General features: G+C 45.7%; 1 protein-coding gene across 1 annotated transcript; it reads right to left on the bottom strand.

Annotated features, from left to right (window-relative positions):
* Positions 1-1,419: 1,419 nt before the first annotated feature.
* LOC103711601 (CBBY-like protein) lies at positions 1,420-24,181 on the bottom strand. The gene is made up of 8 exons (XM_008797816.4): positions 23,746-24,181; positions 23,221-23,291; positions 22,629-22,787; positions 19,675-19,741; positions 15,940-16,035; positions 14,989-15,035; positions 2,882-2,962; positions 1,420-1,785 (listed from the first exon to the last, which is right to left on the bottom strand). The coding sequence occupies exons 1-8, from the start codon at positions 24,088-24,090 to the stop codon at positions 1,659-1,661; spliced, it is 993 nt and encodes a 330-aa protein (XP_008796038.2). The 5' UTR covers positions 24,091-24,181; the 3' UTR covers positions 1,420-1,658.
* Between the last annotated feature and the right edge of the window lie 1,970 nt (positions 24,182-26,151).

Below are 26,151 nucleotides of genomic sequence, written 5' to 3'. Positions count from 1 at the left end.
AACCAAAGGATCGAATGAAATGCAGCTCCAATTCTATAGATTGGAAAGATAATGTTGCAATAATTTGTAACTCAGCATTCGGAAACACTATATTTTCTAAATCCACTTATGACACCTGCAACAAATTAATGATGATATTAATCTCAGGCGACTCCATCTTAAAAGAAATCCATAGGCCTCGGACATGGGGTTTAAATCGGATCAAATATAGATTGGATACTAGTATATTCATATTTATATTTATTTTATTTGAAAAATATATACATAGATATGGATGTTAATCGGATGTAAAAATTCATGTCCATATTTGTTTTAAACAGATATGGATGCAAATTAGATACTAGAAGTACGAATATGTATGGATATAAGTCGGATAATTAAACTTTATGACCACGTCAAAGATATTACTAAGCGGATGATAAATCAAATTAATAGCATGTTAATATAATCATTTATTTTTTTAAAAAAAATTATGAGTGCTATATAAAATTACATAGGGTTGAAAATAAAATTAAATATTCGGATATGGATAGGGTAGTTGTCCGTCCATATCCATATCAATTTTTTTCTGACAGATATGAATATGAGTATGGATATTAGTCGGATGCTTAAATTTTTATCCATATTTAAATAGATTCGGATACGAAAATGGATCCGAACGGATAATAACTTCCAACCATACTTAGACAGGCAAGTGCCATAACCGAACATGTGATGACTCCAAGTTCTAAAAAGCATCCTCTGATCATGAACCTGATACTTTAGCATCTATATTTGCCTACTTATGTTGTGAAGAGGCTTGGTGCATTAATATGAGTCGCATAAAAACCAAAATTATCCTTCTTTTTATGTGAACCACTCTATCCTTATTGAACACTCCATTGCATAGAAATGTAGGAATTACTTGCAAATTAAGTTAAACAAAATAGCAAATATATTTGTGGATTCTAGTGATGATATGAGAATTCTGTTGGAAAGATTTTAGATGTGATACCACCTCGGGATGTAATCCAAACACCATTGCAACTAAGTTTATCCCTAGCAGTCCAAGCAAAGGAATAAACTAGAATTGAGCATAAAAAGAGCAGTCTTCTCATTTCGGATCTCCTATGCAAAAACTTTTACTGTCTGCAAAAGAGAGGTTTATCATTAGTCAATAAGTTGGATCTTCCAGCAAATCGGAATGGCACTCGTCAAGGCTTGAGCTGTTGCCCAGGTGTCAGTCATACAGACCATTCTATCCTATCTAAAGTTGGATATTCAAGCTCTTAATAAGGGTGCAAAGTTTTGAGCTGAAGAATATATGCTGTCTCCAATTACTTACAAATGGTTAGAAAAAGGATTTGACAAGAAGAGCGCAGCATAGCAAGATGAATTTCTTGCTTCCATTCATTAAACAGATTGAGCATGTAAGACCGGTTCACAAAAATGGACCATTTATAGTTAAAAAAAGAAAATGTCATTGAGAACATATTGGCATGCCTGCAATCTCACAGTGAAGCATTTATGTTACCAACAGGAAATCATCTTTCCAATATTTCTTTGGATTTGATACAACACTAATTACACCAAGCATGTTGCCAATTTCATTTCTATCTTCACTATGTCATGCAAAAACCGGTAACATGGTTGGCAGAACAAGCCTGGGAGATATACAACTATGAGCTGACATATTGTTTTTGGAGGAGGTTAGCACAAAACGTCAAGTCGAACCGAACCTCAGGAGGGTCTCCAATACAATCAAATACTGCATCTGCTGTCACAAAGTCCTCCTCGGCAGTGTAACTGCAAAAGAAACACAGCGACGCATCTGACTGACAAACAAAGATTATATAATGCATGCATTCTATTTTAGATTCACATATCTATTAAGTTATAAAATGGAGGATTAGGATTTATTTTTATCAAATACGTAAGCTATGTACGGTGTTTGAGTGTGTTATTTAACATTATTTTCACTATTTAGAACGTCTAACCTCTTAGTATCTATCTGATTATATTCGATTCTTTGCATTTCTAGATTAAAAATTCTTTTATATTGATATATGCAAATTGAAATGCTTTGGTCAAACAGCTTAATTATCTGCAACAGTTAATCCCAGAAAGATTGTCCAGTTGACTGCTAAATTTGCAAATCTGTTGAAGATAAGACGGTTATTCTGCATCAAGTAGGCTTCAGCTTCATAATTTTATATCACCTGACCTAAGATTAGATTTTATACTTCAGCTGTTTATGAATGACCTCGTAAAGTTTCTACTGCCTGTAAGAAATATTATCAAAAATTAACCACAACTTTTATGAGTGCATCATATAGTTCAAAACTTCAAAATTCAAATAGTCACCGGTAGTCCAAGGACAAAAAAGGAAAAAAAGAGCAAAAAACTGTGGATGTTTCAGAAACACTTCTAAAGCCACCATCACTCAGATATCACTCATGTAACAATGTAATGTAACAACGTAGCACTGCATCAACATTCTAGTGTTGTAATGCAGACATCGATAAGAATATTCAACTTGTTGCATGAATGAACATTATAGATTGAATAAAATGTTTCAAGCATGGGTACAGAACTATAATTGCCCTGTGGCTAATATTTGGTACTACATGATAAGCCCCATGCACTGATAGCTCTGCTGAAGAAAATAAATTCCATCCAAGTATATTAAAGAATATATATTAATGGGCTCGAATTCCCTTTAAAACTTGAAATCAGCTATCTTTAGACCATATAGCATGCTTTAGTTATATCATTTATAAGTGATTAGCTCCAGTTGAAAAACATACCTTCAAGAAACCAATTTCAACATTTAATGCTCAAAAATGACATATGGCCCATCGTCTATTTATGAATGAAAATGTAGGAGAGAAACTATGCTTACCCGCTTTTTGTTACTATGCACTTCATGCCAGCAGCTTTTGCTGCTGCAAGACCTATGGCACTGTCCTCTACCACAACACAACTGGAAAGCATGGAAAACAAAGATTAAAACAACAAACCCATTTCACATTTGTTCCTTTGAAACATTATAAAAGATATAATGAAATAAGTCTCTGGATAATGTAAGATTAGCAATAGACTTGACTAGAACTAAAATGGAAATTTTGAAGTTCCATTGGAATACAAAGGCCAAAAAGAAAAGTTGAAAGTATGACAATCTGTATCATACATTTTGCAATACCTTCTTGAAAATTCATGAAGGGGAAAGAATATTAACGTATATATATATACAGATGTGCATATACACGTACATGTATAATATGTATGTAGATCTATATATATGTATACATGACGGAGGATCAGAAAATGAAAGTGGGCACCTTGTAATATTATAGATGAAAATAGGTGCTGCCCGTTCAGAAAGCCTCCTGATGACAGACCACTTACAAGCTCCTAGACAAAGCTTCATTCCTCCAACCATAGCCCACACCCTTTCCACTCTCTAATAATGTAAATGTAGAGGCATTTGGAAAGGCCACTTCTTTCACAAGGTAATTCCTCCCACCATGGTCAATTTCAAAGAGGTCTTTGAAAAGGTCTTGGAACTACATTCCCCTAGCGAAAGTTATGGTTTCTCTATTTGTGCTTTTAGGTTTTTTTAGCTAGTAGGTATTGGACAAACAAAAATAGTCACAGCTTCATCTTAGAATTGTGTTCGTCAACCTTAGTCAATGTCACTTCTGTGATATACATTACTGCAGGCACTCCAAACGTGATGAGTGTTTGGCTCAGTATTTTCTAGTATCGGATATCTTTCTCTCAGCTTCTTCACCACTCAGGTGCTTTGCTAAAGTATTTCTGGACCTGTATGATCCATTTCATACCTGTTGCTGGTGGTCCAAACCGAGAACGATTGACACGACGGTGTGAACGGGGTTCCGCCTGAGTTGTCTTGGTTGGTGCTGGTTGCGCTCCACCTTCCGCCAAGGAACCTGCAAACAAGCCTTGCACCACCACCAGGGTGGTGATGGCCCTCCGACGGTCAAGTCAGAGGAGATTGGAGGAGGAGAGATGATAATCACAAGTGGGAGAGAGTGCTCTGGGAGGTATTGCTTACCCCCCCCTTCTCCCCCCAACCGCATATATACCTGGCAGGGAGGTCTCTCAGGGGGGTTTGTCGTCGTGGGGCACGATAGAATGGCCACTGACATGGCCGTTACGGGGCGTCGTGGAGCAGCGCTGGGTACGGTCATGGCAGGGCGTAGTGGAGCTCCGCTTTGTACGGTTGATACAGGAGATCGTGGGCAGCATCGGGTACAGCCGTTGCAGGGAGTAGTGGAGCAGGAGGCCGCGGCGTGCCTCTGGAGAATAGCCTGTCGTTATCAAAAGATCTCCGACTCGGGGTCGGAATGCTGGATCATAGGGCAGCCGACCCGGGGTCGGGCTGCGAAGCCGAGGAGGTCCGACTCGGGGTCGGAGTGCTGGATCATAGGGCAGCTGTAGCTTTCCTGGATACGCGTGCCGATCACGTGGGGCATGGCGGCTCAATTCCCCCATAACAGTAGCCCCCCACTTCCGAGCCTGGAACCAGAAGGGGAACAGGTGAAGGGAGTGATGTTTCGAGATTGCCGCCATCCTTCGGAGAGGCGCGCGCGCTTCAAGCTTCCCGCCTTCTTTATGGCGTATGGCGGTTGCTGCTGACCTGGCAACCTGAGGATTTCGGCGGACATCCTTCCTTAATGGTGTCGATTCGCCTTTGGGGTGCGAGCGACCCTTCGGCGGCCAGGCGTCTTCTGGCGTCATCGAGGTGTCACTTGCCCTTTCGCCTATTTAATCGGGGGCCCTCCCCCGTCCGTCTTCTTCTTTACGGACATTTTCGAGTTTCTCCTTTGCGCTACCATTGTTGCCGCCGAAACGTTCGCTTGCTTTTCCTTTGACGCTCTCGGAGCCGTTCTTCCTCCTCTTCAAGTGAGTTTCCCACTCTTCTACTTTGAGCTCTTCATACTTTTTCTTTTTTTTTTTTTTTTTTTAGCTCTTGGTTGCTTCTTGCTGACTTTTGATTCCCGAAGTTCTTCCGGCGCTAGGCCAGGCATCCGAGGGTTAAACCTCAGGAAACTCTTCCGGCGCTAAGCCAGGCATCCGAGGGTTAGGCCTCAGGAAACTCTTCCGGCGCTAAGCCAGGCATCCGAGGGTTAGGCCTCAGGAAATTCTTCCGGCGCTAAGCCAGGCATCCGAGGGTTAGGCCTCAGGAAATTCTTCCGGCGCTAAGCCAGGCATCCGAGGGTTAGGCCTCAGGAAACTCTTCCGGCGCTAGGCCAGGCATCCGAGGGTTAAACCTCAGGAAACTCTTCCGGCGCTAAGCCAGGCATCCGAGGGTTAGGCCTCAGGAAATTCTTCCGGCGCTAAGCCAGGCATCCGAGGGTTAGGCCTCAGGAAACTCTTCCGGCGCTAGGCCAGGCATCCGAGGGTTAGGCCTCAGGAAACTCCTCCGGCGCTAAGCCAGGCATCCGAGGGTTAGGCCTCAGGAAATTCTTCCGGCGCTAAGCCAGGCATCCGAGGGTTAGGCCTCAGGAAATTCTTCCGGCGCTAAGCCAGGCATCCGAGGGTTAGGCCTCAGGAAATTCTTCCGGCGCTAAGCCAGGCATCCGAGGGTTAGGCCTCAGGGAATTCTTCCGCTCGCTGGTCGGCCAAGGCTGGCGCAAGCCGAAGCGACCGGTCGGGGCTTCCGGCTAGTCTGCTCCCGGGATGATCATCGGGTTAGCCAGGCATCTGAGGGTTGTCAAGCCTCAGGAAAATTCCGCTCGTTGGTCGGCCAAGGCTGGCGCAAGCCGAGGCGACCGGTCGGGGCTTCCGGCTAGTCTGCTCCCGGGATGATCATCGGGTTAGCCAGGCATCCGAGGGCCGAGCCTCGGGAGATTCCACTCGTTGGTCGGCCTGGGCTGGCGCAAGCCGAGGCGACCGGTCGGGGCTTCCGGCTAGTCTGCTCCCGGGATGATCATCGGGTTAGCCAGGCATCTGAGGGTTGTCAAGCCTCAGGGAAATTCCGCTCGTTGGTCGGCCAAGGCTGGCGCAAGCCGAGGCGACCGGTCGGGGCTTCCGGCTAGTCTGCTCCCGGGATGATCATCGGGTTAGCCAGGCATCTGAGGGTTGTCGAGCCTCAGGGAAATTCTTCCGCTCGTTGGTCGGCCAAGGCTGGCGCAAGCCGAGGCGACCGGTCGGGGCTTCCGGCTAGTCTGCTCCCGGGATGATCATCGGGTTAGCCAGGCATCTGAGGGTTGTCAAGCCTCAGGGAAATTCCGCTCGTTGGTCGGCCAAGGCTGGCGCAAGCCGAGGCGACCGGTCGGGGCTTCCGGCTAGTCTGCTCCCGGGATGATCATCGGGTTAGCCAGGCATCTGAGGGTTGTCAAGCCTCAGGGAAATTCCGCTCGTTGGTCGGCCAAGGCTGGCACAAGCCGAGGCGACCGGTCGGGGCTTCCGGCTAGTCTGCTCCCGGGATGATCATCGGGTTAGCCAGGCATCTGAGGGTTGTCAAGCCTCAGGGAAATTCCGCTCGTTGGTCGGCCAAGGCTGGCGCAAGCCGAGGCGACCGGTCGGGGCTTCCGGCTAGTCTGCTCCCGGGATGATCATCGGGTTAGCCAGGCATCCGAGGGCCGAGCCTCGGGAGATTCCACTCGTTGGTCGGCCTAGGCTGGCGCAAGCCGAGGCGACCGGTCGGGGCTTCCGGCTAGTCTGCTCCCGGGATGATCATCGGGTTAGCCAGGCATCCGAGGGCCGAGCCTCGGGAGATTCCACTCGTTGGTCGGCCTAGGCTGGCGCAAGCCGAGGCGACCGGTCGGGGCTTCCGGCTAGTCTGCCCCCGGGATGATCATCGGGTTAGCCAGGCATCTGAGGGTTGTCAAGCCTCAGGAAAATTCCACTCGTTGGTCGGCCTAGGCTGGCGCAAGCCGAGGCGACCGGTCGGGGCTTCCGGCTAGTCTGCTCCCGGGATGATCATCGGGTTAGCCAGGCATCCGAGGGCCGAGCCTCGGGACATTCCACTCGTTGGTCGGCCACTTGTCGCTCGCCGCCCATCGGGGTTTCTCTGTGCCCAGCCGCGACCGTGTTTCTCCTCTCCTCCAAGCGTTGCCTGGGGGGAACACGAGAAGGGTATTAAACGCTAATTAATGCGTTACCTGGGAAATCGGATCGCCAGTTGCTGCTGGTGAGGAGTGTTAGTTGAGCGGCCGCGATACGCGGGTTCTTCGAGGAGGATGCGGCCTGGGCGCGAGCGGAGACACGTGGACCTAGGGGTATACGTCACCCGGATCGTCCTGCACAAAGAATGCGATTTAAGGAGAATGACGCTTAGGAAATCGCGGGGAGATACGCCTCGGGAGCCGGAACGGCTCCGGATTCAGTGCGCCTGCATTTATTGGTGCCACCCGCATCGGAACTACCAGGGGGCCGCAGCTTGGCTATAAATACAGGTGCAGGTACGATGGAATTTGCCAAGCCGGAGCTGCAGGTTGCCATGGATCGCGGACCTCCTCCTTGGCATATGACTGAGAGACTCCTGTCGAAGGAAAGGGGAGGCGCTCCCCTTACAACTTCAGCCAACTAGCCGTTTCATCTGGGATCAACAAGGAGGGTCTCCCCGGCGGAACTCCGCTCTAGGCGTTTCATCCGGGATCACATCTCCCCTCCTTGAAGTTCAGCCTCCCGGTTGAGCTCTGCGCCGGACGCTCAATCCGGGACCGCGCCTCCATATACTCTTCCCCCTTGAATCCCTTCTCTTCCCTACCACTGGGGAAGATGGGAATATCCTTTGGAGGCGGCGTTCCCCTGGGGGCAGCGGGAGCTTCTTCTGCGGCGGCTCCTCCTCTTTTTGGTGAGGTGCTGGATGGCGCCTCCGGTTAGAAGCACCCACTTCTGGTGGGACTGCAGCCGCCCTGGGTTGAGGGTTTGGGTCCCCACCTCTTCTTTACTTTCTTTACTCCCTAATTCCCCTCTGGGAATTCCTTGTAATCACACGAGCACGCCATTGTAACCAGAAATTATTGAAATGAAAAGTATTGCACCTTTTTAAATTGTCTTTCTGGCCTTGTTGTTCTACTGGTAATACATCCGCAGGTTAGCGGAATTCCAGCCCCTTGGAATTTCTCGGCCATCTAGGGCTTCCAACTGGTAGGAGCCAGGTCGGTTTACCCAACGAACTTTATACGGGCCTTCCCAATTTGGCGCTAGCTTCCCACCTTCCGTAGGTTGAGATGCCTTAGCTCGCCTCAGCACCAGATCTCCAATTCTGAAAAGCTTCGGTCGGACTTTGGAGTTGTAATATCGGGCCACCCTCTGCTGATACATTGCCATCCGAACCTGAGCCATTTCCCTTGCCTCTTCCAAGAGATCCAAGTTCCCTCGGAGTTGCTCTGAATTGGCCTCGGGTCGGTGCGCGGCCACCCGAGGCGAGGGGAGTCCGAGCTCCACGGGGGCAACGGCTTCCGTGCCATAGGTTAGGCTGAAAGGCGTCTCTCCAGTAGGAGTCCGTTGTGTGGTCCGATACGCCCAAAGGACATTCTCGAGTTCCTCGACCCAAGCTTGCCCCGTCCGGCCGATCCGCGCTTTGATACCTTGGAGGATTGTCCGATTTGTGACCTCGGCCTCGCCGTTGGTTTGGGGATGCGACACGGATGTGAACCGATGCTCGATCCCGAATTCCTCGCAGAAGTCCCGGAAGTGCTTGTTATCAAACTGTCGACCGTTATCCGAGATGAGGACCCGAGGTACTCCAAATCGGACAATGATGTTCTTCTTCACGAACTTCCGGACTTGTGCCTCCGTGATGGTGGCCAGTGGCTCTGCCTCCACCCACTTGGTGAAGTAGTCGATGGCGACAATCAAAAATTTCCGCTGGGCCGAAGCGACGGGGAATGGTCCGAGGATATCCATTCCCCACTGTGCGAAGGGCCAGGGCGCGGTGATTGGCGCCAAGGGGACAGAGGGGACTCTCTGGACGTTGGCGTGGCGCTGGCAGGCGTCGCATTTCCGCACGTGGTCCTTCGAGTCCTCCAACAAGGTCGGCCAATAGTAGCCTTGCCTCATGATCTTATGCGCCAAGGACCTAGCCCCCAAGTGCGATCCGCAGATGCCTTCGTGGACTTCGCCGAGGGCGTAGGCCGCTTCCGCGGGGCGGAGGCACCTTAAGAGGGGGGCGGTAAACGAGGTCCGATACAGCCTCCCTTCATAAAGTACGTAGTGGGCGGACTTCTTTACAAGCCGCCGGGCCTGATCTTCGTCTTCAGGGAGGATTCCTTCGGCGAGGTAGGCGACGAGCGGGTCCATCCAAGACGGCTCCGGATCAATTGCCATCACCGCTCCAGCCCCGTCAATGCTCGGGGCATCCAGGGTCTCCAGGTAGATTGCCCTCGACAAGTTGTGCGCGTCTGCGTCCACTAGGCGGGACAACCTGTCGGCCCTGGCATTTTCGCTCCTCGGGACCTGCTGAATGTCAACACTGCCGAGGTCGGGAATGAGTGTTTGCACCTTCCGGACGTAGCTCTGCATGGTCGGGCTCCGCGCCTCGAACTCCCCTCGAACCTGCCCGACCACCAGCTGGGAGTCGGTGAAGACTTTCAGATGCCGGATGCCGAGCTCCTTGGCGAGTTTGAGTCCCGCGACTAGGGCCTCGTACTCCGCCTCATTGTTGGTCACTGGAAATCCGAACCTCAAGGCATACTCGGCTATCACTCCATCGGGATTGGTGAGGACCAGCCCAGCCCCTCCACCTTCAGGGTTCGACGACCCGTCAATGTGGAGCGTCCAGATCGGGAGATCGAGGCTGGGTGTCTCCGGCGGCTTAGGTTCCGCCTCCTGCACAGTGCACTCAGCGAGAAAGTCCGCGAGCACCTGGGCCTTGATGGCTGGTCGGGGCTGGTAGCGGATGTCGAACTCACCAAGTTCTACTGCCCACTTCACCAGCCGTCCCGCATTCTCTGGATTGCTGAGAATCTGCCGCAGTGGTTGATCGGTCAAAAGGGTGACAGAATGAGCCTGGAAATAGGGGCGAAGCCTCCTGGTCGCAGTCAGCAGCGCGAAGGCGATCTTCTCAGCCTTCGTGTACCGCGTCTCGGCATCCCGGAGGACTCGGCTGATGTAGTATACAGGCTTCTGAAGTCTTGCCTCTTCCCGAACCAGTACTGCGCTGACTGCGGTTGGGGAGACCGCCAGGTAAAGGTAGAGCATCTCCCCCTCTTGCGGCTTGGACAGCAGGGGAGGAGACGCCATGTACTCCTTGAGCTGGTCGAACGCCGCATGACATTCGGCCGTCCAGAGGAAGTCTTTTGGGCGCTTCAACACCTTGAAGAATGGTTGGCAGCGTTCGGCCGACTTTGCCACAAATCGTCCGAGCGCGGCGACCCTTCCAGCGAGCTCCTGAACCTCCTTCACATTGGTCGGAGGGGACATATCTTGGATGGCTTTGATCTTGTCCGGGTTGGCCTCGATCCCGCGCTGGTTGACAATGAAACCGAGGAACCTCCCGGCCGAAGCACCAAAAGCGCACTTCGCTGGGTTTAGCTTCATGCGAAACTTTCGCAAGGTGGTGAAAGTCTCCTCCAGATCTGCAATGTGCTGGTCTGCATGGCGGCTTTTTACCAGCATATCGTCCACGTACACCTCCATATTCCGGCCGATCTGCTCCTTGAAGATTTTATTGACGAGGCGCTGGTAAGTGGCGCCAGCGTTCTTCAGACCGAAGGGCATTACCTTGTAACAGTACAGCCCCCGGTCTGTTATGAAGGCAGTTTTCTCCTCGTCCTGTGGAGCCATCATTATTTGGTTGTAGCCGGAGAAGGCGTCCATAAAAGACAGTAGCTGATATCCGGAAGTCGCGTCGACCAGTTGGTCTATCCGTGGAAGCGGAAAGCTATCCTTGGGGCACGCCTTGTTCAGGTCGGTGTAGTCGACGCACATCCTCCACTTCCCGCTCGCCTTCCGGACAAGTACGACGTTTGCCAGCCACTCGGGGTAGCTCACCTCTCTTATGAAACCTGCCTCCAAGAGTTTGTCTACCTCCTGGTCGACCACCCGGATCCGATCCGGGGCACAGTGTCTCTTCTTTTGCTTTACTGGTCGGTGGGTCGGGTCGACGTTGAGGGCGTGAGAAACGACCTCCGGGTCGATCCCAGGTACATCGGCCGCCGACCAGGCAAACACATCTGCATTGGCTCGGAGGAATTCCACTAACCGGAGCCGAGCTTCCAAGTCGAGGTTGGCACCGACCCGGACCGTGCGGTCCGGGCGGCCTTCTTCGAGGGGAACTTCGATTACGCCCTCGGCCGGCTCCCCGTGCCGCAAGGCCACTTCGTCTCTGGCGTCAAGTGACTCGACGCTTAGGGCCTCCATGGGCTTCTTCCCTTTGAGAGTTGCTAGGAAACACTGCCGTGCGGTCGGCTGGTCACCTCGGACCTCTCCAATCCCGGCCGCTGTGGGGAACCGCATGAGCAAATGGTAGGTAGAAACCACCGCGCGAAGGGCGTTCAGTCCGGGTCGTCCGAGGATAGCGTTGTAGGCCGAGGGGACACGGACGACCAAGAACCCGAGCCGCACCGTGGCTTCTGCGGGTGCAATGCCCGCAGTCACAGGCAGCTCGATGACACCTTCGGCCGAGATAGCGTCTCTAGTGAATCCTATGAGGGGGGTGGATGTTTTGTGCAACAATTGTCGGGAAAAGCCCATCTTTTGGAAGGCCTCGTAATACAAAATATCAGCTGAGCTTCCACTATCCACAAGAACACGCCTTACATCATAGTCCGCCATAGTGAGAGAGATCACCATGGCGTCATCGTGGGGAGTCTGAACCCCCTTTACATCTTCATCACAAAAAGTGATTACATTTCCGACCCGCTGCCTCTTCGCGACGGCCACTCCTGATACTTCCGCCGAGCCCCCTGCGTTCCTCACGGGCCGAGAGCAGCCCCCAGTGATGGTGTGGATCACTCCCGCAACGGGTCGATTCTGCTCCCGAGGCTCCTGAGGGGCCGGGTCGGCTGGACGCGGGTCTGCGGGGGGACGTCGGTCGTTTACATATCGACCGAGACGCCCTCGGCGAATGAGAGCCTCGATCTCGTCCCGAAGCTGGAAGCAGTCTTCGGTATCGTGGCCGTGGTCTCGGTGGTACTCACAGTACGCCCGAGAAGGCTTCCTCCCAGGGATCTTCTTCATCTGCCTCGGGACCGGGAGGTCCTCCCGCCCCTTGACCTCCATGAGGATCTGGGCCCGGGGGGCCAGGAGTGGGGTGTACCGGTTGAAGCGTCGGTGCGGAGAACGAGGGCGTGTGGCGCCGTGGTTCCTTGCTGGTGACGGGCTTCTGCGCCGGCGTTGAGGCGTCGGGCTCCTCCTCTGGGGTGCCTCTTTTCGCCTTTTCTTCCCGGGCTTTAGAGGGGCCTCGGCGGCCTCCTTGTTCCGGTGGGAGGCTGCCTCCTCGGCGTCTGCATACTGGTTTGCCCGAGACAACAGCTCCGGGAAGCTCCGCGGCAGGCGTTTGTCCAGGGAGAAGGTGAGTCTGCCCTTCCGGAAGCCTCGCTTCAGGGCTGAGAGAGCCACCTCCTGGCTCAAATTCCGGACCTCCAGTGTTGCCTTGTTGAAGCGGGTGAGATAATCCCGCAGGCTCTCTCCCTCGTTCTGCCGGACATCGAAGAGGGAGTCGGAAACCAGTCTTCGCCGGCTACTGACGGCGAAATGGCTGATGAAGAGACGGGTGAACTGGTGGAAGGACTGGATGGAATTAGCCTCCAGGCCGGCGAACCACGCCCTTGCCGGGCCGCGGAGGGTCGCCGGGAAGGCCTTGCAGAGGAGAGGATCCGATGCTCCATGGAGGAGCATAAGAGTCCTGAAACTCTCCACGTGGTCCCGTGGGTCCGCCGCCCCGTCGTAGGGTTCGATCGCCGGCATTTTGAACCCCGGCGGGTTTAGGGTTCGCAGGATCCTTGAGGCAAGCGCCGGCTGGGAGGAGATTTCCAAGTCGGCGAAGGGATCTTTGGAGTGGCCCTTCAGGACCTGGAGCTGTCTGTGGAGATCGTCCACCCGCCGGTCCAGGGAGCGCGACCGGTGGGTGGGAGACAAGGAGCGGCGCGAGGGGGACCGACTGGAGTGCGGGCCCCTCGAGGACTGGGGTGTCTGAGAACGCGCCCGGGTCCGCCTCTCGTACCCCGCGCAGCTCCGATGAGAAGGTCCTGGCAGAATGGACCGCACTCGAGAATCCTCCCCGCGCCGGCGCTCCTCTCCATGGGAGAGGAAGGAGCGCGGGTTGTGAGGAAGAGGCGAGTGCTCGGGGAGCAGCGGCTCCTGAGCCCGCTGCGGCACCCGAGAGATCACACCCTGCAGATTCTGCACTGCCTCCGCGAGGGTGCGAACCTGCTGGGCTAGCTGGTCGAACTGAGCAGGTTCGACCGTCTGAATGGGAGGAGAAGCGGTGGAATGCTGCTGAGAGTGTGTTGGGGACGCAGCAGCCTCCCGGCCAGAGGCGCGAGAGGCTCCGCGACCGGAAGCATTGGAAGCTCCGCGACCACCTCGCCGTGCCATTACGATCGTTCTGAGATTCGTGCCCTTCCTCTAGCGCCAACTGTTGCTGGTGGTCCAAACCGAGAACGATTGACACGACGGTGTGAACGGGGTTCCGCCTGAGTTGTCTTGGTTGGTGCTGGTTGCGCTCCACCTTCCGCCAAGGAACCTGCAAACAAGCCTTGCACCACCACCAGGGTGGTGATGGCCCTCCGACGGTCAAGTCAGAGGAGATTGGAGGAGGAGAGATGATAATCACAAGTGGGAGAGAGTGCTCTGGGAGGTATTGCTTACCCCCCCCCTTCTCCCCCCAGCCGCATATATACCTGGCAGGGAGGTCTCTCAGGGGGGTTTGTCGTCGTGGGGCACGATAGAATGGCCACTGACATGGCCGTTACGGGGCGTCGTGGAGCAGCGCTGGGTACGGTCATGGCAGGGCGTAGTGGAGCTCCGCTTTGTACAGTTGATACAGGAGATCGTGGGCAGCATCGGGTACAGCCGTTGCAGGGAGTAGTGGAGCAGGAGGCCGCGGCGTGCCTCTGGAGAATAGCCTGTCGTTATCAAAAGATCTCCGACTCGGGGTCGGAATGCTGGATCATAGGGCAGCCGACCCGGGGTCGGGCTGCGAAGCCGAGGAGGTCCGACTCGGGGTCGGAGTGCTGGATCATAGGGCAGCTGTAGCTTTCCTGGATACGCGTGCCGATCACGTGGGGCATGGCGGCTCAATTCCCCCATAACAATACCCATCTGCACCAGATATTTGGCCACTGGATTCTGCTCTATGAATCAGTCCACCAACGATTGTCCATTCCATTTTAGTTAATTAAAAGGAATCATCTAACCTCCGATGGCGACAAGGGACCCAGAAAACAAGATGGTAGTTGAGAAAGTTGCCACCTGGAAACTTCGGTAGAGGTTTAGTTAAATATGGTGCAAAAAGGAGGATTTTACGGTGCATGTTTCCAATAAAAAAACAACCAGCTAACAGAAATGAGGACTGGAATAACAAATTTAAACACAAATTATGGGATAAGTTGGATCTTTTAGCCAAATGACATTTAAAAATCAGAAAAAAGGAACAGAATTGTATGAATGAAGCATAAGCATCATAAAGAACCATGATTAAGATTTTGTACAGGTTCAGGAAACAAAAAAGAACCAATTTAAACTAACCAAGTTCTCATAGTCAAGCAACTGTGTATTATTGAGAGAAGCAAAAAGATTCTACACATGGGCTTCAGCATGCTTAGAGAAAGCATGCCAGAACCAATTTATGTAACTCTATGGATGTAAAACAAAAAAATCAGGATAGATGAATTAATTAAATCTTTACACCACAATAATGGCAAGCACGAGGAAGCAATAAGTAGTTTGAGTATTCACAAAGAGATAGAATAATACTTTTCGATATAGCATAATTGCAATCATATTAAAATGGAATATATATATACACACACTTAACAGTAAGCTTATATAAAGTGCTTCAAGTCTCCATGTAATGTTAAGCAATACCTAGATGGCTCAACACCAAGAGTATCGGCTGCTAGTAGATAGATGGCCTGCACAAAGAGAGAGAATAATCAGCATCATAAACTTTTATTCAGAAAGATACAAAGTTATGCTAATAGAAATTTGGGTGAATAACTGACAATAAAAAATTATTAACAAGCACCCAACAATACATGGAAAATACATCTGAGAAGCAGCTAGTTTTCCCCTCTTCCCTGTTACTTAAGTACTTGAAGCATGATTTTATTCAAATTCTGTAAACCAAATACCCAGAGATCCTTCCTAAATTGCGCATGAGAAAGGAGATTGCATAAGATGGAATCAAATTGTATTTTTTTTGTTTTTGGCATCTCTATGATACATCAACTATTCCATGTGCGGTTGATCAATATGGCATTTGTTATGTTAGACTATTAATGTGTAGAATCTTGGATGAATAACAGCTGTTCTGCGTAGAACTGAGAATAAAGTAAAATTATTGACCTTCATTTGCATTCATTTGCACCCTAATTTATAAGCCAAAACACCTAAGAAGGAAAACCCATTAAAGTATTATGCAGGTTTCAATACAAGTGAATTGAAAGTGATAAATAAGTATAGAATCTATTTAGGTTGTCATATGATCCTTAAGTCCAGGAAACTATCTGCTGTAAGTCATTAAATATAACTGCTATCATGGAGAAAAAGTCATATTATGCTGGATATCAGAATTAAAAAAAGAGCTAACTGAAAGAAAAGACTTTAATAATAGCTAAATAAACATTCAATGAGAATCCAAATCCAAGTCCCTTGAATTCCCATTTTCATATTGTGATTTTTGATTAGAAAAGATTAATTGATAGAATCCAAAAAATAAAGTTTTAGTGAACCTTGAAACCAGAGGAAAGAGAGGATAAAGATTTGGATATTGGAATAAACAAAACAACACAAACCCAAATAGAGAAAAATAGTTACCGGATCAGGCTTTTTACGAGGAACCACGTCTCCTGCAAATATTGTTATCTTCTCTGCTCGTTCAGGGCCTAACAGGAAGGAAACTATAGCTGCAACCTGCATCCAACATATGTATTCAATGGTCAAAATGTTTAAAATTTCCAGTAATTAAAATTTTTAAAATTAAACAGGAAATTGTAAATAACTTTTTGTCCTGAGAATTTTTTCCAAAAATATATGGATTCAGGTAGAAAATGGACTGCCAACATCTCACTATGCAGGCAACAGGATTTAGTATAGACAAGTAAACTTTATACATGAATTTACAATAACAGATTCTAAAGAGAAAAGCTACTAATACAAAAGTGGCTATCAGAAAACATCAACAGCGTCCCCTGAACTTAATGATTCCATGCAACATCCTTGGTGAAAGGTTCAAGCCTGATGATTTATTCTAGTTCAATTTTTAAAAATTAGACAACCTTCTGAATCAATTCTTTTCCCATTCTCTCCTGTGAACTTTTATAACATGATATGAGCAATTTAGGAAGCTTAGACACAAGAAACAGAAGCCAAATTGTTACTCAAAGACCAAAGCCTATTAAAAAACAATGAATAAAAAAGAGATGCTTCAGCTATTACAAAAGACGAAAAGGAGGACGAGCAAAGTACCAGTTTAATATGTGGACCACTGATTTTCCCTCAAGCTGAAGCGGCAAGCAAGGTAAAAATAGCACCATTATTGCTTACTTAAGTATTTCTACCTAATTTGGCAAGTGAGTCAGCTGAGTAATTTATTTTGCAAAACTAGAACTAGAAGGGATTGATTTAACAAGGGTTATCACTAGGATCTGCAGAACTGAACTTAATTGAGATCCTATCCAGATTCATACACCTATAGATATGGCGCAGATCCATATATAGATTCAAAAACCATATAAAATATTGAAGGTATCGAACTGATTTTTGTGAGACCACCCTGGACTCAAACACAGTCTGGACCTGATAGTTCATACAGTGTTTAATGTACAATTTTACTCTTATTCCTTCATGTTTCTTCTTGTAAAATTTATCTATGATACTTTTTAGCTGTCACCAGCGAATTGTTTTGAGAATATATAAAAAAATAAGCTCACCAAATAACAATACACACTTGAACAGTTGAACCAATACCTAACCCAATCAGTACCCCAGTGTCAACTTAATTATCTTTCTCTCTCAGTGTCCAATGTCAACTTAGCATGCTTTCTTAGGCATAAACTAGATCTCTCCAGATCATTTCCAAAAAACTTCATGAGAATGTTTTGCCTTAACTTAATATGCCTTTCTTCCATTGTGTTATACATCTCCTTATGAGTTTACGCTATGATGCTGGACTGGGTTATCGAACATGTTCTTATATCATGTCCAATGGGCTAAGTGAGATACAAACTGAAAGTTTTTTGCTTAAGATAAATTCATGTTTAGGAAGCCAGCATATCATCTACTAATAGACAGGTCAATCAGAAATTGGAAACTTGTAGGATGCTTTAAACATGGCTTTGAGATTTGTGCATGACAAGATGATGGCGGAAAGCTGTTACTAGGCTCAGGCAATGGCGATGCATCTGCTGTGCAAAAATCTCAGAGCCATTAATGGAAAACTCCTGTTCAAATGGAAACTTGTTCTCATTGCATAGCAAACTTAAAACCGCACCCGTCCCACAGTTCTAGGATTTCTTTTTATAAAAACATGATTGAAATGCCAGCATCTAGGATTGAATCCAGAAAATCTCCCTAGTGCACACAAAAGTACTGTACCCAAGCTCCATTTATCACATCATTCAGTGAATAGGAGTTGTGAATAAGGTGACTGTTTGGGCATCCAAAGCTCTGTTGGGGAAAATATATTACATCAATCTAATTTGTGCATGTTTTCTCTGCGGACCATATTTCTTTTGCAGGGTTCCTTGAATTGACATCAGGCTCTAAAGACATGTACAACATGAATAGAATCAAGAATCTTAGTATAGGAAGAATGCAGACCACAGGTGGGCCACAAGTGACCAATTTATTGAGTCATTGCCTTCTTCAAATCCCCTCACTTGAAATCCCTTATCTTGTTTAGCTGTTCTTTCTCCTTAGTTTATATCATTAGTTATTGGGTCATGATCTAAGGGATGTTTAGCCCAAAATCTAGCTGTAATAACTCCTTCGCCACTCTTGCCTTAAAAGTAAAAGGAGAACAAGTGTGGAATTGGTCAATGGTCGACACTACTTCAGGATTCAAGTCTTATCACCATGGTTGCTTCAAGCTTCAAGTAAAGACAGAAGAGAAAGCGACAAGGGAAGAAGAAAAGAGAAGGACAAGAGAAAAGAAACAGGTTATCCTAAGGCTAAGATATTTACAATTCCTCTAAACATCTGTTACACTGACAATGACAAGCCTAAGAGATGACTTTCTCTCAGCATCTGCATTGCTATGGTCACAAAGATGAGAACCTCAAGATAGAACAGAGGGTTAGTGATGGGGTGAATTTTAGGGTTTAGGTGTTTGCAAGCATCAAGAGAATATAATACACATTTTAGTAAGACGCCTCTCTCAGTTGCTTGCAAGTGATGGGCTGGGTGGGTTAACCCATCCTGGTCTTAAAATGTTAGCTAGTACTAAAACAGGTATACTTCATGTATCTTCATTATTTTCATTAGCATGAGACTGATGAATTTAATTATGTTTAAAAGGGATTGCCATATCATAAATATGTAAATCTGATTTTATGAAATGAAATTTAGGTTTTCGGAAAAGTTCATCCAACCCTACCTCAAAGTCAATTCAGGCCTCAAAATTTAGGCCTAGTTAGGGCTGATGCCTATCTTTAGAAGCTCATATATTTAGTGTCAGTCCAAGGCTAATACAATAAACTAATAAGATGGTGATAAATACCTCAATTTTGAATCTGTCGACATGGTTATGGCATGGTACAACATAGTAAATACTAGGTCTATAATTTTATTAGTTCCAAAAGAAAGAACAGTCTAAAGATGGAAGATCCCAAAAACTAAAAAAGAAGATGTACATATGGTGCATGTATATCTCCAAACCATCAAACTCCAGAGAATAAGTTGAACAAAAACAATATAGAATGCAGAGTCAACATGTGCATGCCATTATAATTGTGGGCGTCTTTGTAGTTGTCAGTCTAAACCCACAAACAGCTGTAGGCTACTTGCTAACTTTGTATAGAAAAGTAAAGCTTTGTAACTAGAAATAAATGAATGCTTTAATGCTGTTTGTACTCATAAATGCATGTGCTTGTATGGAAGAAACATACATAATGTAGCATTCTAGCATCATTTTACAACAACAAATTGCAGTTCCATGCCAAATCTATCCTGTAATGCAATACCCTTTGGTCCTCTGCAATTCTAGCTCATTACCTGCTTACACGATATTTAATGCAGCAATATGTAACTTATTGGTGGCTTGCATCTTTCCAGCATCAAGTATGTTGACCTACTACACTATATTTCACTTATAAGTGTGTATGGATTCAATTATACACATTGAAGTCAAATATCATTTGGAGGACCTATTACAATTAAGAGAAGCAAGCATAGTGATGAACTATAAATTAAGATATAACTTACCAGGCTACAAACTATGAGTTTTTAAAAGTAAACAGAGTTCCTAGTTAGTAGACTACAACTATTCTACAAATTTATTTTCCTGAGCAAAATAATATGGCACATGTAATTGTGGAACCTGATAATTCATACCGCCTTCTCATTAGAAGTGCTGCACACGGCAACTTTCACCCCTTTTGCCAGAGCCTCATCAATCAGCCTAAACAATTAAATAAGTTTAAATTATTAAAAAATCTAGTGGTTAAATGAATAACATATTGTAGGAAACCCACAGACCTTAGCATGCATTATCACAAGAAATCGAATATCCTTTTTTCACTTTTTTCTTGTTCTTCCCGAGAATAATGGTGGGAGCACGATGTGTTAGAATTATCTGGGTCAAATACTTGGAAAATAACACTACCAAGATTTGAACTTATAACCCTCATCCACATAGAGGGATGCAACACTAGGCTAAAGCCCAACTTGTAGACCAATTAATTGGTGATTTCCATGACATGGTTTCAATATAAGCTTTGATTTCAGAAAGCCTTGTGTTAGCTTATATTTTGTTAAACTTGCATAGGCAATCTTTTTGATCATGCAAAGCAAAATTAGTCACCACAAATTTAGCTTCACTAACAAATACCAGCATTAAAGCATGATTTTTTGTATAAACTTTAGAAAAGCATATTTTAGCCTAAAAATCTGAGCAAACATCAACAAAATGGCCTTGCAACAATGACATAACGAACCAAAATGAAGTTTGTGTTGTCCATGTGGAAGGTTTCAAGTGATGCTGCTACTGGACTGGGTAGTGCCCAGCATAGACATGACATGCCATGCTAAAATTTGAAAAACAGAAAAAATGTAGCACCCTTTTTACTAGCAATTTTTTAACAAACAAATTAATAGATGTCTTGCCTACCATTTCAGTGCCAATACTAAACCAGCATGGCAAGTACCGGCCAACACAGACTGGCATAGACTGGCACTTGAAACCTTGCCGACACACATCATTTTTTCCTTCCTTTTAAAAATTGGTCATAACTTGTTCGTGCATGCTCATAGAAACAGCAAATGGAATTGGGCTAGATGTTTTATTTCTATTATTATCACTAGCTCAGGTAATAATTTGTGGCTGCTGTAGGAGAAGTTTGCCACAATCATTCAGAAAGAAAGGAGGAGGGAAGGAAATGGAGATGAGGAATCATTCAAACACTTTTGGTAGACCACAAGGCCAGCAATCACATCATGGCAAGAACTCATTGCTCACTAGAGTGCATCTATAACCCAAGGGAAGGTCCATAACTCATGAGACATCCAAAAGATGTAGATCACCTAATTTAAATAACCAAGCCACCCAGGCACCAACTTAGTGGATCCAACAACCAAGATGCCCTCATAAGTGTGACCACTAATAAAACTATTTCCACATTCTTGGGTATTACGAGATCTATCGCAAAGAAGGATATAAATAATATTGGCATGTGCACCTATATTTGTAACTTGTAAGTATATATATACATATTAACATACACACACACATAAATAGATACATAGCATTTGGTATCCAGTGCTGTCAATACCAAATCAAATAGTATCCCTTTCAAAATGAACATCCAAACCATTGATCATGATCTACAATCTCTAAGTTACCTAGAAACCGTAAATCATTTGTTTATATGTCTCTTATCTACAAATCAAATGACGAAATGAGCATTTTAACAATATGATACCATGCTTGGATTTGATTTATTGTTTAAAAGCATCCATATTAGTTTGATTTTTGTTTTTATGTGCTTTAAGATGTTTTCATCAAGATCAGTGGTTTGAACTTCAAATTATATTAGCCTATCAGGTAATTTATCTCAATAACTATATTGCAATCATCCAGAACCTCTTGATGTATGGGTAAGAGACCTCCAAGACACTTATTTTCTAGTTTCTAGGCAATTTAACCATTGTAGATCATGATCAACTCTGTGAATTTTCATTTTGAAAGATCACCATTAAATTTGTGTTGATAGTATTTGGAGCCACAAATTATCGATGGCCTGGTATAACCAGCAGAAGACCAATAAATATCTATAACTACTCAAGGGCAGGCATCCAAGATATGATGCTTTGACTTCATGTATGACCGACCATAGTACTTTCACCATTTAATAAATGAATTCTACTTCATAATGCTTTCACCGTTCATCATATGTTGGCCCGTATGCACTTGCCTAGTTGTACAAACGAACTCCATGGGACCTTTAATGGGAAAAATTATACCACAATGCACTTAGAGTTCAAATCCTTCATCTGCTGCACTTAAACTTGCAATTAAATTCTGTTATAGTGTTTTTTGCTTCATAAAATTAGGATATTTTTTACAAGAAAGGTAGAGTAGCCTGCAGTCTACCACATTTCAATTGGTAAACTCGCCCAATTAGCATTGAAGAAACATTTCACTAGCAATTGACCATTTTTCTAAACTGGAACATCTCTTAAATGTTGGAGCATACAAACTACAATATCAAAATGAGGCTACCTAGCAGCTTTTGTAATTGGATAATAACACTGCCATGCCATCAAATGAAGAACTAGGCACATTATTGTGGTTTAATTTAAACTTCGAGTAAGCCTTCCCAATGTCCTCAGATCATTTAATTCTACTCCATAACCTGTTTGTAGTTTTCCATCAGGATCCACCAGGGCATAGCTTGGTTTTCTTTTGAGCATCCTCTTTCTTGACAACACATTCTTCAACATTTTCCTTACTAAAGGCTGATGTCTTCTTTGGAACTAGATATCTCAACATCAAGGAATGAGTTAGGATTACTAAGGAAGCTTATGCTTTACAAGTAGAAATATAAATATATGATATTATTACGGTATTGTCTTAGTAAGTTGTACTTAACATCATAAGTTCAGGGTTGTAAATGGCATTATCTTCCTGAGAGGGTGTGGGCTTCAAAAGCCGATCTGTGAGAATGACGTTCTTAAGAATTCCAAACTTCATAAAAACTAAGGCAGTACACCATGTAAGATAATGGATCAAAAACTGCAACAGATCTCAATTACAGTTTTATTTGATTGGAAACTTGAAAATGTCTGACCTTGCAACACCAGGTCGGAGAGGAAGCAGCTTCTTCTCAATAAGGGCCATGAACAATTCTGTTTTCCTTTTGTGAAGAGAAGCTATAAAATCTTTTCTTTCTTCTTCAGAGTTTGGTGCTTTATCCGGCCAACCCACCTTGTTGAAATATGCTGTCATTCTAACATACCATGGATACATCATTAAATAGTCAGAAATCAAAGTAGTTAGAATAAAAATTAGGCAAGAACCTAGAAAAACATCTCCAGATTAACCAATTTTTATATAATATTTTATTTATGAACAAATATCTTATTACAAAGAAAATGAACAAAAAATCCACTAATTCAATTCATACTTCAAAATAGAAGAATCAGATGCCGCATATTTTTTAGTTAGATTTCATTTTGGCATAATAATCACATGGAAGTCCCAATATGTCCTTCGACCAAAGTTGTTGTAGCCCTAACGCATAAAAGGTAAGTATTTAAATTTGATCATCCCTTCATTAAAACCATTAATGATGATTGACTTCATAAATCAAGTTAACAAATTAGCATGATGGGGCTGGTATAACCTTCAAATCAAGATTTTTAAGATATAAGAGCTTTTACCTCTCCTTTCCACCACCGATCTTGAGCAATTCACCATATAGCTCCACATCCCAGCTAACACCCAATTCCTTCTGTAATTGTACCAACGAACATCAAAGAAAAAAAAAATCTTCATTTTCTTGACAAGAAAAGTTTTCTATTTGTAGTCAAACAGACCACAGGAACTTCACAGTCAATCTCCAATTTGAAAGATTGATATCAAGGACTCCATACTTCTTTACTAATCGGTACAGAAGAATAGCATCTTTCATGATTGAACTACAACTCATATCAAAGAAAACCATTCAATTTTACAACTGACTTCGAAATAAGATTCATCTGATTGCGCAAAATGTGAACTTTTGCCACTACACAAAGAGGCTCTGCGGCTATAAATGATTCAAAATGCTTAAAAAGCCTATTCACTGGACTAATCATAATACGGCAAAGCCCAAAACATGTATCAGCAAACCAATTCAAATCAAAATCTTTATTAGCATATAAGCATCGAATTCCCAAGCTAAACCAGAAATTCTAGCATCAAACCTCGGCAAAGGTCTCGTTAAAGGAAATCCGGTGGCCGTCTTTCTCCGTGTCAACGAGCACGCCATCGCAGTCGAAGAGCAGAGCTGCCGGAAGCAGCGGAGTCGAAGAAGAAGAAGAGGAAGAAGAACAGACCACGCTTCGCCGGCGACTGCGAGGAATCGCTCCACCTACCCACCTCCTCCTTTCCAAAGAGGAGGAAGAACGGAAAGGTGGCGTCCTTCTGCCATGGAACTGGGGAGTGGGAACAGAAGTAATAGTTCTCGAAAGCAAAAAAGGAGAAGAGAGGCTTTTCTTCGATAGAATAATTACGCAGGAATAAGCTGGAGAAGCAGCAGTCGCGGCCATTGGCGACCGAGCTTTTCACCTTCTTTTTTTGGTTCTTTTCGGCCTGGAAAAGAAGGCTTATCTGGAAACCCGCCACAAATTTGGGCTGTGAGTGTTGTACGGGTTCGGCTTGTATCGGTCTTTTTATTTTAATTTTAATTTTATTTTTATTTTTTCTAAAACGGGCAGCCTCACAATATACGAATATAGATCCATCCAATAAAATGTAAAAACAAAATATCACGGAGAACCATAGGCAACTTTTTCTTCTGCATCTATAAAGTACCGTCTGAGTAACTAGTCACGTAAGAAGCCACCAATCTGCGGTTCTATTGATCTTCCTATAAATATGCTTCCCATTTTTGTCCATGAAGGTTGTATCGGTTGCGCAAAAGAATGATGTTCTTCCTTCGTACCATTGGAGCGCTCTATACAATCCAAAAGTAATCTTTTTTTTTTTTTCGTTCATCCATCTGCATAAATTACAAAGCAAATACTATTCGATCGAATGGTGGATTGACAAGAAGGAAGGTGAATCCTTCTTTCCCGTGATGGATACGACCTCCGTTCGTCTTGCACAGCATTTCTTTCCCATAACTATCTGCCTCGCCTTGTGAACGGATTGGGGGAGAGCATCTGGGGCTTGTACAGGATTTGAGTTAACGGCCAGGTCAATGGGAGAACGGCTTCGTTCTCTCCATTCTTACTCTTTCTTTTTATTTTTGCTTCTATTTGTAAAAGTAAAACTTGTATCCAAAAACTTATGTTACGTATCAAACTATATTTTCAACTACATTTATATGGCAATGTAATGATAATGATTCAAAATTATTATGTTATAAACACATATATATGATAATGAAATTATTTTAAAATATAGTTTTAAGTATTATTTATATATATAAGATTACGAGTCGACCTCATTGATGCAGATGATGAGCTAACCATGAACCTTAAAATAAAGGCCAAAAAACAAATTGGCTCATCGATTGGTTCAATATGTGGCATCATTTGCTACTCACACTCACTCATCATTTGTATCAATATAGCTTATGACAGGATGAGCTGGAATTTTGTGGTGCATTGCCTAGAGGGATTTGGCTTCCATCCACAGTGGATCAAATGGATACAGGGTTGCATTCTGACACCGTCCTTTACACTACTAATTAATAGCTCGCCGTCTCGCTACTTCAAGTCATCGGTGGGACTCCAACAAGAATGTCCCCTATCACCCCTTCTGTTCATCATATGTGCAGACACCCTGTCCCGATTTTTGCAGCAGGCGACGTCGACGCAAGAGATGGAGGCCTACAACCCGACGTAGGGGATGACCCCGATCTCACACTTATTATTTGCAGATGATTGTATGCTATTAGCTCGTGCGACGAGGAGGTCAACACTAGCCATCAGAAGGATCCTGGGGACATACTGTTGGATATCTGGTCAGCAGATCAACCTGTCCAAGTCAGCCATCTGCTTTAGCCCGAAGACTGAGCATGGGGTGAAGGCGTCTATCATGAGCATCCTGGGGATCGGTGAGCAGGAGAGGACCCTCAGGTACCTCAGGATTTCGATCACGGGACGCCGACTGCGCAGGAGGGAGTGTACGAGCATGGAGCAAAGTATCAGACATAGACTGGAGAGCTGGCAAGTGGGTGCACTATCGATGATGGGCAGAGTTATCCTGGTATGGTCAGTCCTGAGCTCCATTTCCATCTACTTGCTTTCTAATACCATGGTCCCACTTGCAACTCTACGAGGTTTGGAGAGGTTGTTCAGAAATTTCATCTAGGGGTGGCAGGGTGACAGAGGGGGTGTCCACCTTATGGCTTGGGAAACCATCTGTCAGCCGATGAGCCAGGGTGGATTGGGTGTTCACTCACCGATCGAGCATAGGAAGATACTTTCGACCAGGCTGGCAGCCAAGTTTCTTCTGAAGCTGGCTAGTTTATGAGGCGCTCTGATGAGGGCGAAATATGATGACCTGGCAGCCCAGGACACCATGCACGCTGGACGAAGAGCATCTTTCATATGGAGGAAGATTTGTGCGCATATCCCGAGGGTGTTACCGAAGATCAGATG

This window comes from Phoenix dactylifera, unplaced genomic scaffold (assembly GCF_009389715.1).
Source record: "Phoenix dactylifera cultivar Barhee BC4 unplaced genomic scaffold, palm_55x_up_171113_PBpolish2nd_filt_p 001799F, whole genome shotgun sequence".
Classification (NCBI taxonomy): Eukaryota; Viridiplantae; Streptophyta; class Magnoliopsida; order Arecales; family Arecaceae; genus Phoenix; species Phoenix dactylifera.
The sequence above is the reverse complement of the archived record's forward strand: the minus strand, read 5'-3'. Positions and strand labels throughout refer to the sequence as shown.

Coding starts and splice junctions, on each gene's coding strand:
- LOC103711601 (XM_008797816.4), bottom strand. CDS start 24,090: ATGGCCGCGACTGCTGCTTCTCCAGCTTATTCCTGCGTAATTATTCTA. Junction 19,742..22,628: donor CTCCGACCTGGTGTTGCAAG/GTCAGACATTTT, acceptor TTAATTGTTTAG/GCTGATTGATGAGGCTCTGG. Junction 15,036..15,939: donor CTCGTAAAAAGCCTGATCCG/GTAACTATTTTT, acceptor CTCTTTGTGCAG/GCCATCTATCTACTAGCAGC.